The 13,671-nt window shown below is 43.3% G+C and overlaps 1 protein-coding gene across 5 annotated transcripts in view; it reads right to left on the bottom strand.

Moving 5' to 3' along the window:
* The window catches only part of RUNX2 (RUNX family transcription factor 2), a 161,445-nt gene extending 148,115 nt beyond the window's left edge, over positions 1–13,330 (bottom strand). For all 5 annotated transcript variants that reach the window (XM_057427509.1, XM_057427510.1, XM_057427512.1 and 2 more), the window contains exons 1-2: positions 13,016–13,330; positions 5,506–5,662 (exon numbers count right to left, since the gene is read on the bottom strand). In XM_057427509.1, coding sequence (XP_057283492.1) covers positions 5,506–5,662; positions 13,016–13,315 — 457 coding nt within the window. In that variant the 5' untranslated portion in view covers positions 13,316–13,330. The remainder of the gene's footprint in view (positions 1–5,505; positions 5,663–13,015) is intronic.
* Positions 13,331–13,671: the final 341 nt, after the last annotated feature.

The following is a 13,671-nucleotide window of genomic DNA, read 5'->3' as shown; positions in this document are numbered from 1 at the left end:
AGTTTTCTTCCCCTTCAGTTTTACTCTATGTCAAGAATACGTCCATGTGTTGACAATCTAAATGTTTCTTATTTAATAATGGGTCATCATACAATGAAAGAACAAAAGTGATTCACTGCTGAGGACAAGACAAATTCTTTGCCATATTGAAAGTGGTGTAAGTCCAAAGCAAGTCAGATAATTTAAAAATTTACTCCAGTTTTGCAGCTGTGTGACAGAGAGCAGAATGTGGCCACATGTTATTTACTTCACACAGTTTTATCATTTCATTTGTTTGACTTTACTACAATAAGATGAGGAAAGAATGTATTTTCCTCCCGGGAGTCATTTTAACAGGGAATCAGTGTCTCCTGTCCTTCATATGCCAGGGGTAATATGATGATATCATTATTACTGGAACACACTTTTTTGTTTTCCCCACATATATTCCATCAATGAAATACTGAGAAAACCCCCAGCTTTCCTGTGAGGGTGAGAAACTGCTCTGTGCACGTACTATCGTCAGCCTCCATTTATTTATTTATCTTTCAAAGTCTGAATTCACACAGAGGTTTCACAAGATCATCCGCAGACTTTAGCTGAATGAAAACGTTAACAAGAAATAAATGAAGGGAGCTGCCTGCGTCTGATCGCACATTCTCACACGGCGCTGGCCCCCGTTTGGGAGACTCACTGACAGTTGTAATCTGTTAGATATGCAACGGTTAGTCATGTCAGATAGTCAAAACTGAAAACTGTTTCAAGACAGGAAAAGGTGGGCGTACAACAGTGACTCAATAAAACAGTCAGCAAACTTCGGCCTTCATGCTCATTTAAGCTGCTACTTTACCAGATGCTTAAAACTCTCTCCCCCCACCCCTCCTACTCCCTGTGTGCATACGTGCATTTTTGTTGCTAGGGCTTTTCTTCTTGCTGAACTCTGAAGGCATTCAATCAAGACACAAATCTTCAATGATATGTAACAGCACAAACTTAATGCATTTTTTTTTCCAGCTTAATATAGAACAGCTTATATATAAGGCATAATACAGAACAGAGCTTTGGCTGTCAAATCTAGTAATTGGTCTTTCTTTCTGGTCAAAGTCATATATTCCCCAAACCTGCCTGAGACATGCATCATTTATTAGCAGGAGTGCAAATTCAAGCTGTCTTGGCTATATTTTTCACAAACTAGAATGTGACATGGCTTTTTTTTTAAAGGAAATACAACTGCCATTTAGAGTAAAATGATTTTCCAGGTGTAGCTGTGCTCCTGCTGTGCCCACCTCTCCAACAGATGCAGGACAGAAGGAAGGCTGGGACCCTGGCAAAGGTACAAAAATCTCAGGAGGCTGAATTCTGTCACAGTGGAGATGAGCAGCTGAAGGTGGCTTTCCCTGGTTTCGTTGAGAATTCCCAACTTCTCAGGTCTTTTGAGAGTAATCCTCAAAAATCTCATGGAGATTTTAGGTGTACGGAGGACATCCAGTTTTTGTCCAGTCCTGCCCATCTGCTGTCCCCAGCATCAGAGTGTGCATAGGCAGCTTTTAGACACCGAGCAACAGCCCTACTGAAGCACATAGTGCCTCCGTGACTGCTTGTTTAGGGCTGAAAAGGGTCCATGTCTTTTTATCCGTCTCCAAGTACGAATTCAGCCTGTTGCTGGGACATATATAACCTGCCAGGGACAGGTTTAAAGCCTCCTTTGGCACCAGCTTACCCTGTCAAAAAGTTCTGACTATTAAATTGCATGATTGTGGCATTCAGATCACAGTTACTCATATAAAATCAGTAAAATATTATTGGTAACAAAGATACTAAAGGCATTTTCCATATACCTTTGAGTGAAAAGTTTGGCCTTCCAATGCTTCTGTTCTGTTTATACACCAAATCAGTATAAAAGTCTATCATGACTAGAAACTGACCCAACAAAATATATTATGCCTATAAAATCATTCTACGGAAAAGCACTGCAAGATCTTCTACACTAAATATATCCCAACAGTAGAGTAGCCAGAAAAAGTTGCATTCCTCAATATAAAGAGCTATGTTTCAACCTCACCTGTGAGCATTCTTAAACTGTCATCTCTCTGCCAGCCTAAGCTGAATAAGTAAGCATCTTATTTGAAAGGGAAAAGGGTTTGTTCTCTAACTGGTATTCTACCGAACTGAAGCACTAATGCAGTAACACTGATGAAGCCTCCTTGCACTCAGTAACTGACACATCACTTCATCACAGGGTGCTGTGCAGCCCGGCCAGCACACAGCTCACAGAGCTTTCAAGAGATGATTTACATATTACAGGGTTATGAGCAAAATAAATTTTTAGGGTTCCCTCTTTCAGTGATGCTTATGCCTTCCACTGATATATCACAGATATCTCTCCTCAGCTACAAAATCCTTTAATGCACTTTTTATCACCTTTCTTTATTGCCCTTAGTCATTTCAACTATCCATTTTCACAGACTAAAGACTAATTGTAGTTCTCTTTTATGAAATTCTCCAGCCAAGCAGTCATCTGGCACTATTACTTCAGTGTGTCTAAACTGTGCATTCTTTGTTATTCACACATGTGAGCTGAGCTGACACAGAGGAAGACGAGATGGACATATGCTGAAGCACAAGGCAAACCCCAGAAATTAGCTTGAAAGGAGACTCGGCAGCTTGTGTGCTTTGCATATTTTTTCAGTTAGATGCTAATGTGATTAAAGTATCAGGACACAACAAAATTAAGGTTATGATCCTTTGCTTATTGAAGACAGGAATTCTTTCTTCTCTGTGCTGTGGATCAGGCTTGTAAAAGTGAGCTACTGCCTGAAAACCACATACAAACAACTTCTGCATTCACATAAAGTGCCCCGGTTACTTAGTCTCATGAATCCAGAAAAGGTGTTTAAGAGAAATTACGCAAACGAAAACGTGAAGCTTCTGTCAAGCAAGCAACATTAATATGTATAAAAATCAAGTTTCCCCATTGAGCCATGAGAAGCAAGAAAAAAACGTGGGAGAGGAGGTGAAGTGGTAAGTTGATGATTCAGACTCCACAATCAAATTTAGAGATACAAAGATCAAAGACTGAGCTGTTTAGAAAGATGTAAATCTAAAGTCAGGAACAGGTGTGGATTAGTTTTTCGCTACCGAAAAGTGATCTCTTTATTACTTGATTTGTCCTGTTCTACTTCAAGACCTGCATCTACTGATAATTGTCTACGCAAGGAGCTTTCTCACTTCTCTTTGTAACTACTGCTTTCTTTTCCTGATATTTTAAGCAGGGTTCTAAAAGTCTATCATTAATGATAACTCTTTCTCCTTCACTCCCTCTCTCTCTCTCCCCCTCTCTGTTCTAAGTCTGGAAGACAAGTCTGGACCAATTTCTCCATCCTGCCTCTGGCAGCAGAATGCAGCATTTCAGATCCTCCACTGAGTCCCGACTGCTTCAAAGGAAAAGCCCTACTTTCTTCCGTTAAGATCATAAGAAATATAGGGGGAGGGGGTCAGCTCTGTTTGGACATAATTACACTTCATCAAAAGAAGCTTTCTTCATCTTCCATGCGTGAAAAGTCTGCAAGCAGTTAAGTCTGTCTTTTTTCTTCCTTCTTTTTTCCTTCTTTTTTTTTTAATATAAAAATTGCTATTTGGGAAACTAGCCAAAACTCAGAAAGCCAATATAGTAAAACAGTGCACACCCTTTGTTTGTCTTTGAAGTCTCTTAAATAAATACATTGAAGGTTTGAAAAGTACACTATCGCTTTTCCATAGATTCTACCCAGATTGATCAGAGAAAAAGTCTATTCCAAGTCTGCTAGATACAAATATAAATTAAAGTACTGGAAAAAAATTTTAGGAGCTTTGTGTTTATGTGTGTCTGTAGCCATATCTACTGAGGCTTTAGGCCCTCAATTTCATTTCCTATGCTTTAATAAAAAGTATATATCATAGGTTTCAAATGAAATTCAGAGGTAGTAGTACATCACATTTCAGTTCTTTTTCAGCACTACTGAAAGACTGATACACTACTGAACTTTTACTGTAAGGTGGCAGTAGTGATGGAGCCAGAAAACTTTCAAACCTAATCCATCAGCAGAAAAACAAAGCAGACTGGTTTTTTTTAAAGAAAGTAAGACAAATGGAAGAGATAGGTAACACCTTATCCCAAAGGGCAATGAACTCCATATTTATATTGCATTACTGGTGCAATAGTTATTCTGTCTTTCAAGTTATTCTTTATTATTGGTACTTTTTAAGTTGTAAAATGATAAAGAGAATTGTTGGCCAGGTCACTAAAATAAAAAAATAGCCACTGTGAACCATGCTTATGGTCTTACTTTCAGAAAGCACTTGTAAAAGCGTGCTGACTGATTTAGACTATCTAGGCCTCTGTCCTGTGTTTGGGCTTTTTTTGGATAAATACTCTTTCCTTCCTTAAGATGGACTGCAACTGCTTTCTAAAGAATATTACTGTAAAATTAGTTTTACTGCTGATTTTCTAGCACAACCGATCGCTTTCTATTGCTTTGTTTTGCCCTATACAGGGCTAGTTAAAAAAAAACCAACAAACAAAACCAGCAAAACCTGAATAATTATTTCAAATACATAAACAAAAAATTATGTTGGTTGAATCAATGACTGATAGAACAAACCCCTCTGAAGATCCCTGCAGCAAAAACTGAAGTGCCAGCTTCCTTCAAGCTGCTCTTTCAATCACTACCTGAAATTTGAAAGCAGCCACAAGACTCTTAAAAGGAATTCTTGCAAACTTCCAATGACTACAAAGGATTTCCATGAGTGTAGGGCACTTTCCAGATTATAGGAAGCTCCTAAACAGCTGGAAGACAATGATAGCATTCTACCTCTTCAGAAAAAAATAAGTTAGTTACCCTGTCATTTAAAGTAAAGGTGAAATTTAGTTCAAGCCCAAGCTTACCAGCAATTCATAAAAAGTCAAGCAGTTTAGTAACAAGAAAGGTAGAACTTACTTTTGCAAGTCATATGCATTATGATTTTAAAGGGCAGGGAATTCACTAGAAAGCTTTCCACTAATAGCTGTAAGCCTTTAAAGATGTAAGCCCTTAAAGAATATACCCTATAGCACATGTGATATGCAAAATTTCTTTAATTATAACTCTTCTACAACTTCAGAAGTAGCTCTACTGCTAAAGGGAATTCTCCATCTCTCACTGCCATGTCCTGAGATATACTCTCTGACTCCAGATAACCCAGATCACAAATAACCCCACTTCTGTCTACCTATGCTGTGGGATTAAAATAGGGAAGCAGGTACTTAAAATAGGGAAGCAGGTACTCCTCACATGCAGAGACGTGAGGAGTAAGAAAAACTTAGGGAAGACTCAACTTGCTTGAGCTGCAAAAATGATTAAGTTTGCAAATAAAACAAGCATTCATCCCTCCAAATGAAAGGGCAACAACGATGCATTCACAGACTACTCACTATTTCATTGCAAAGTAAGTGTGGTATCTAGACATTGTTTTTACTTCATGATAGACACAGAGAATGCAGTGGCCTACCTCTTCCACTTCTGCCCACAAATCGTAAGTCATTAAATCTGGCCACCTGGTTCTTCATCACAGCAGAAGCATTTCGCAGCTCTGCAGAGTAGTTCTCATCGTTTCCAGCCATGACAGTGACCACTGTCCCATCAGGCACTTCTCCTAAGGCCACCACCTGTTAAAATGGGAAGACAATGACAACTTGTGAGGCAACGCTTTGAAAATACGTGTCTCCATCCCAGCTTTGCAGGCTGCCACTCTCATTACGAAGCTCTGTGGCAGCTTCTCCAGCTCACTGTGGTGAAGAGTCATGTATTAGCTGAACACAGAACAAAGTGCCACATCAAAGACAGAAACATCTTGTATTGTCTCCCTTTCTCATAGCCTAATGGGGAATTTCTTGTTACATTTCTTCAGAAACATTTAACATCCTTACATAGAGTGTATGGTCTAATGCTTCCTGAAGGCCAACTTTGTTCTTAGCAACCTGTGAGCAGCGAAAAAACACGAGGCATGGCTTGTATCCACAAATTATACGTGGGAATGCATTTGAAATGGGAAGTTAGTAATTGCTACTATCAGCCTTATCACCCACATTCGGTTCTAGTCACTCCTGATTGCACCATCACCCTGATCCTGGAGGTCCTGAGACTTCAAGCTGTAGAGAAACCTCCATCCACCCATCCCAGGAATGGCACCAGGGGCATCAGCAGACAAAGCTCTCCACCCAGCATGTTGCTGTGATGGAGGACATGATGGCTGGAATTCAAACTCTTCAGATGCAATATAAAACAAAGGCTGTATTTCCTTGCAGGCATGTAAATTTTCATAGCGCTCTCAAGAGTCACATGTGGTTAGTGCTGATACCTCCCTCAAATTCCAGGATGGGTGAACAGAAGATATCGAAGTATTTCTCCTTTACGTTTCAGTTAGCTGAGAGTCTCACTTTCATGCTTCAGTGGTTCTGTAGCCACTCCAACATCTGATTAATAAATGCCAGAGAGCAGACTGCTACTGTTTTCTGATCTGAAAACACAGGGATACCTACAGCGTTACTGCACTTTGACTTTTAAAAGTTAAAATAAATGGGAACACTAAGTTACTATGAAGAAATTCATCCACAGTTCTTCACATAGGGCAAAGAAGCCACAAAGTAGTACCAAGAAAATTATTTTCTTTTGCCCAGTTAGCTAATACTGATGCTGGAAATACATTCACAAGAAGAAGAGATTCAGAAATATTGCATGGCTGAGTTTGAAATTGGAAAAAAAAAATTATCTTGAGACATGAAGTCTTGCAGTTTCTACCAGTTTACATGGCCAGATATGACTTTTTATATTATCTGGAGTAATTTATTCTGTTGCCTGAAATACGTATTATATTTTACCCTAAGCCCTGCTTGAAACGTCTTTCTCATAAATGATCCTGACTGAAACTAATAATTGCAGGTTGCACTTTAATATTAATTGAGTGGAAAGAACGAGGAGTTCTGAATACATAGGGAGAGTAGCCCAGTGCACTGTGCAGTGTTTCTCTAAGTCAATCAAAACTAATTACAAGGGCATACAAATTCTGAAAATATTTAAAACAGACTATATTACTGAAAATTATAGCTCATCTTCTTTAAAAGAAATACTGAAGAGAAAGAAGAAAGCAAAGCTAAAATACTGTATAAAAAGCACTGCCCTGGTGCTTTTCTGTTTTTCCATGAAACACCAGGTATTACCACCCAAAAGTGGAAACAGTTTTGCCACAAACTACTGTGAAGTCCTCGCCTACCAAGCAAAGATTTCACTTTAAAGTGACATGAACATCCCTGAACATAGAAACACAGGAACCACCATTGTAGATAAGATCTGATGTCCCACTAACTCACTGCCTTGGGTCTGACAGCAACCAGGAGGTATGACGGCTTCAAAGCAAGGTGTAAGGAATAATAAATAACAATCAAATAATAAACAATAATCTGCTGAGCAGATTAGATAGAGCTGACTCTAACCTTTAATAAATGGGTATTGGCTTAAACTCGAAAGCATGGGCTTCAGACTACTTACAGAACACTCTCAGTGTGCAATAGACCACGTTCCCCCTGGACAGTGCTGCCATGCATGCTGGCATCCCAGGGAGCTGCAACCTGTGTTTTTTATATCTCACAAACCAAAGAAAAGTAAAAAAAAATAAATCACATTAACTTCAGAAATGTAAAGAAGCCAAGAGCACAGGAGGAAGTGTGCGCCTGCCAGGGGCCTCAGAAGAGGGAGCAGAACGACTGCAGCCTCAGATCACCTCTTTCTCTCTAGGTAACCAGGGCATTGAGCAGGCAGTAGCATTGCACCTCTATCTCAGCCCAGTCTCCCCAGCATGGGTTCAGCTTGCAACACCTGGGCAGAGGGGAACAATACCTCTTAAAAGGCTGCCCTGTCCCCTGTTGCTTTCCAGGGCTTTCTTCCCTACCCTTTCCACTCAATGGTATCAGTTCAATTTGTTAGCTTAGGCATCAGCCTAAAGCTGCACATGCCACTGCCAGAGTCACGGGGCTGGGTGCACCTAACCAAGAAGTGCATCACTGCTGAGCTGCACTGGCTTTTGGATGCAGTATGATATATTATCACCGTTCTTCTCATTATAAGACCGAAGGAAAAGACAAACTGAAATCAGAAGGGAAAATAAAAAATTTAGCTAATAAAGTCCTATTACATAGGAAGCTCCCCTATTACATGGAGTAGTAAAATTCCTTTTTCATAATTTCATACTTTTTTTGCCATGAAAGACTTGCACACATACATAACAGCACTGGGTAGAAAAAAAGCTTTGCAAAACGAATTTGAAACCTGCAGAAATAGCATTATTTTAAGAATTTTAAAAGGTAACTTTACATATTGAAAGACTGTTGGCAAAAAGCTTGATTTGGTAATTTTCTACCATGTATCAATCCAGAATTATTTACATACTTTTCGAAAGAGGATTGCAAGTGCACTGTGAAATGAATGAGTGCGCAAAAACCTAAAGATTAAAAGCAGCCACAGTGCCCATTCCTGACCTATTCTTCAAACGTAAATCTCTCTATTATTTCAAAATCTTCATTTGCCACACTAAACCACTTTCACATTTTGGTGATTAAAGCTCAAATCTGTTTTTGCAACTAAAGCTCAAAAAGGTACACAAAGTCAGATGAAGCCACAAAATACACGCAAACCGATTCTTACAAGTTGAAAATAACTATGTGTAATTTTTTGCATAACACAATTATCATCTGGTTAGGCAACCTCTTTGCCCAGTTTTGGTCCAGTGGGATTTGAACTGGCCAAAGTATGTACCCTAAAGATGGAAGTTATCAGCACAAAGCAAAACTACTATACAACAGCAGGTACTAAGATCTTCTGCCAAGCAAAATGCTTGTTTCGGGGAAAAAAGTAGTATACATGCTAAATAAATCCTCTCAAGGACTGATATCTATCATTTCAAAAATTTTCCTGTGAAACACTGCATTCAAACTGCCCCAAATGTAAAATCATATGTACTGAGAACGCTCCTTCCAGGGATTGCCAGAAGAGCATCTGATACTATTAAAAATATTTTAATGTTCTGTAACTTAAAACAGAGTAACTGATTTGCACTACTTTTTGTTTCAGAATATACATCTGGGCTGGCAATTTATACAGCAGGTTTCAGCTTGAAGCTATTTAAAACAGCTGAGTTATAAACTCTGAAAATTGGGGTTTGGAGTGGAAATGCTGACAGACCCTTAACTACTGTGGTGCTACTGGGGGGAGGTCTTAGGCTTCACGTCCGTTATTTAAACCCTGCCTTTAGGTCCACCAAGACTCTGCCACCCTCTGCATCATACAAAAGCCACATGTCACATCTAACGTGGCAATTTGGGTCTTTATGGCTTTCAGTAAAAACTCCCAGGCAGACACATAAACAGAGGGGCAAACCTTGACAAATCTACTCAAATAGAGTGCTGCTGGCTATTGAGATTAAGACATGAATATGGTCTGGACCTGGGTGCACAATATCCATTTATTTTATGCTGGAATATTAAGAGATAGCTAGAACTAAATTAATAGGTACACGTCTACTACTCTTCCCCATAAAACCAGTCCGCATTAACAATCTTACTAGTACACTCAACAGGGACTCCCTCCCCAGTACGTGTAAATATTAATACTTAAAATCCAATCTAATACTAAGCCAACATTATTTCAAAAAATTATAATCAAACCAGCACTGTTTATAACACACTTCCTCTCCTGCATATGATTTATATCTGTTTTTCTAAATTAAAACAGTGCTATATCCAGAGTACTTTTTAACTAGAGACCTCTGTGAAAGAATTATGACACACTTAACACACCACTCAAAACATCATCATCATATTATTTATTGCCAATAAAACTTCAAAAAGTGTGTAGTCTGTGAGCTATTTTACTTTCAAGTTACAGTTTAGCCGAGATTTCTATAGCCCAAATCTGTCTTTTTTTTCCTTTGCAGAGATAATTCACATTCTGTTCTGCCATAGTCAAGTGTTTCACTGTATGATTCACGCAGCTTCTTTCATGCAAAAGCACTGGGCAGCCGTATGCAAGTTACATTTAGAAAAATGAAATTATTTTTTAAAATGCTCAAAATTAATTCAACTGAGTTTCAAATTAATTTGCCAGTAAATGAGGAAGCAAGTATCTTCAGCATGTAAAAAGTATGCATTGCATCTGTGGAAACACAGATGTACCCAAAGCCAAAGAGTGCCAGGGGCAAGGTGCACTCCTGATGTACCAGTAAGTTGATCAGATCTACACCTTCCTGTCAGCCATCACCTATAGGACTTAAACATAAGACATATATAAATGTACATATAGGAACACAAAAAGCTTTGGAAATGTACTAATCACTTTTCTATCCTTTCATCACATGCAAGTATTCCTATTGTAATAATGTTCTAACGAGCTTAATATTTACTTTAGATCTTTCCCTTATTCTAATGAACTGTGACCGCATCCTTTGAATTGCTGTGAGGTAGAAGGCTCTGACCTTTCAAATGAAAACTGCAATGTAAGTGCAATAACGTAAGATCTTCCTCATCCCTTCTATAAAGAGTAACGGTAATACCAACTTAATATAACGCTTAATTAAATGATAATCACCATTCTCCAAAATCTCCTCCTCCTTACCCCATGGCCCCTCTGAATCAGTCACTGTGATCCACACCTAGAGAGCCTTGGAGTGCTACACCGAGTCACGAACACACAACACAATCCATCTTCCTGCCACTTCTACAGAGCCCGACCACCATGACCCGCACAAGCAGGCCCCATGGAAAAGGTTTGTTCCTCCTGTGACTCCTGACTCTCCAAGCTGCTTCCCCTATGCTTTAGCCAACCCTCATCCTCACCCCTGTAACATTTTGGAAGCAAAGCTGCATCTTTATCCCCAGTCACTGCAACACGTACTCATCTAACGGATTCTATGATCTCTTATGGCTAAACAGCTGCGGTAACACGGCTAGCGATCTGGAAACATCAGAACAAGGTGATATTCTGGGAACGTACTGGGTGAAGCTGTTTCCTAACTCTTCCACCTTCTGAGCTATTTTCAGGCACATTATTTCTCACATAGCGGGTATGGTAGCGATGAGTCCCTTGCAGGGCCACCCCACTGTTGGGGCAGGTGCTCTGGGACACCCGGGACATCACCTTCTCACTACCCTCCCTAAACGGGAGAGAAAACTCCAGGCGTAAGCTTTCAAATATCGCCAGGGGAGGACAAGGGCTTGCTTTAAAGCACACAATTCTTGTTGCCACAGTTCTTTTGGAAGATCTTTTCCTCTCATAAGCACGCCGTGGGGATGTAAACAGAAAATTAAAAGCAGCATCCCTGGTGCGGATCGGGGTGGTATTTATTATTTAAACGCATGAGTCCTGCCAAGGAGAGTGTCTTCTGGCCAGACACTTGCCTGCGTGCCCACCAAGGAAGTGACAGGGTCCCGGCCCTCCCAAAAGCCCCGACACCCTCTTCCCAGCTCCATCTCAGCCCGAGATGCCCCCTGGGTAGGTGGCAAAGCACCGGTCCCCCTCTACCAACCCTGCGCCCCAGCCTGGCCTTCAAACCGCAGCCGTAGCCCCACCACCCCAAAGACCCAGTCCCACCCCTGGGAGGGGAGGGGTGGTAGGGTGAGGTACTGGGTTTCTCAGGGGGAAGCACCCACTTTGCACCCCCACAATGAGCTTCAGCCGATGGGTGAATGCCCCCTTCCACAGGGAGAGAAAGCAGCATTTATCTGTTTTTCTTCAATGGAAAGCACAGGTGAGGGCCTGTGCAATTAACGGTGTGTCCCCAAGGGTGCTATGAGGGGGACATAGGGTACCCAGCGCTGCAGGGGGGCTCGCCGGCACTGCCCTGCAGTGATGGAGATAACGGGCTCCAGAATTCAGGATGGAGAAAACTGGCAGGACAAGAGGGAAAGCGCAAGGGTTGCATGGAACTGGAGCCGCTGCACGGGTGAGGGGGGCAGAGCGGGCATAGGGGAGCACAGGAAGAACACCTGGGGGGAGAGGCACGGGAGGCACTGCAACAGTTGTGGGGGGGTACTGCAGGCACTGCGGGGGGTGCAGAGGAGGCACTGGAATGCAGTGGGTTAGGAAACGGGGGCACAAAAGACACTGCGGGACAGAGGGCATAGAAGCTACTGCGGGGGGGCGGTGGAGGCACGGCAGGACATGGACGGGATACAGAAGCCACTCTAAGACTCGGGGGGGGGGGGGGGGGGGGGTGCGCGTGTACAGGAGGCATTCTAGGACTGGGGGGCAGAGAAGCTCCTGCAGGCCGGTGGGGCACTAGAGCCATTGCAGGACGGAGGGGGCGCAGGAAACATTGCAGGATGAAGGGGAAAGAAAAGTTCCTTTGGGGAGGGGGGAAAGGCATAGGAGACAGTGCAGGCTGTGGGGGGGTAACATGAGAGATTGTAGGATGGGGGAGCACCGGGAAGCATTGAAGGATCGGGTGGTACAGGAGACACTGCAGGACGAGGAGGGTTGAGGCGGGGAAAAGAGACGCCCCTGCGGGCCGGGGGTGCAGAAGAGACATTGCAGGACGGTAGGGGCACGGGAGGCATTCCGGGTTTGGTGGGGGGGGTGGAGAATAAAAGCCCCTTAAGATTGGGGGGGGGGGGGCACAGAGGCCCCTGCGGGCCGGGGAGCACAGGAAGCATTGCAGGATAAGGGCCACAGGCGGCACTGGGGTGGGGGGGAAGCCTCTGCAGGACGGGAGGCACAGAAGGCACTGTCAGATAAGGGTGCACGGGGAGGCACTTAAGGATGGGGGGCAAGGCACAAGAGTCATTGCAGGTTGGGGGGACACAGTGGCCCTGCAGTCTTGGGGTCAGAAAAACGCTTGCAGAAGGTCTCTGTGCCCCCCCCCCCCCCCCCGGGCCGGCGAGGGCAGAGGCGGCTCCGCTGGAGGAAACGCGGCGCGGCGGGGCAGGGGGGGAGGCATCCCCGGCCAGCGGCGGCGGCGGGAGGGGGTGTCTCACCTTGAATGCCACCGGGAGGGTCTTGTTGCAGCGCCAGTGCGAGGGCAGCACGGAGCAGAGGAAGTTGGGGCTGTCGGTGCGGACCAGCTCGGCGGGGTGGTCAGCGATGATCTCCACCATGGTGCGGTTATCGTGGGGGCGCAGCCTGGGCACGGCGGCCGCCGCTTCTTGCTGCTGTTGCTGCTGCTGCTGCTGCTGGGCTACTACGACCGGGCTGACTTCGCTCATCTTGCCGGGCTGCAGGCTGCTGGAGGGGGGGCTGAACCTCCGGCTGGTGCTGGGATCTACGGGAATACGCATCACAACAGCCACAAGTTAGCGAATTGGGGGGCGGGGGGGAATAGGGGGGAGCGGTAAGGGGGATCGCTGGAGGAGGCGTGTAGTGAGGGGTGGGGGTTATAAAAAATATCTATATAGCGAAAAAAGGGGTGAATGGAAAAGTGGAGGGGTGAGAATGAGGGGCAAAAAAGCCACTCGGAAAAAAAAAAAAAGAAAAAAAAAAGCGGATTAAACGCACAAAAAAAAAAAAAAAATCAGTCTGTTTTTCTTTTGTTGTTTGTTTTTTTTTTAAAGAAAGATGGACGGGGCGGGGGGGAGATGATGCCGGGGCGGGCGTCTGCTGCAGCGAGAGAGTGGGTCTGGCCGCGGAGTGCGGG

This window comes from Pezoporus wallicus, unplaced genomic scaffold (assembly GCF_028554395.1).
Source record: "Pezoporus wallicus isolate ANWC-B61680 ecotype Strahan unplaced genomic scaffold, APGP_CSIRO_Pwel_v1 contig_6464, whole genome shotgun sequence".
NCBI lineage: Eukaryota > Metazoa > Chordata > Aves > Psittaciformes > Psittacidae > Pezoporus > Pezoporus wallicus.
This window is presented reverse-complemented; position numbering and strand designations above follow the sequence as displayed.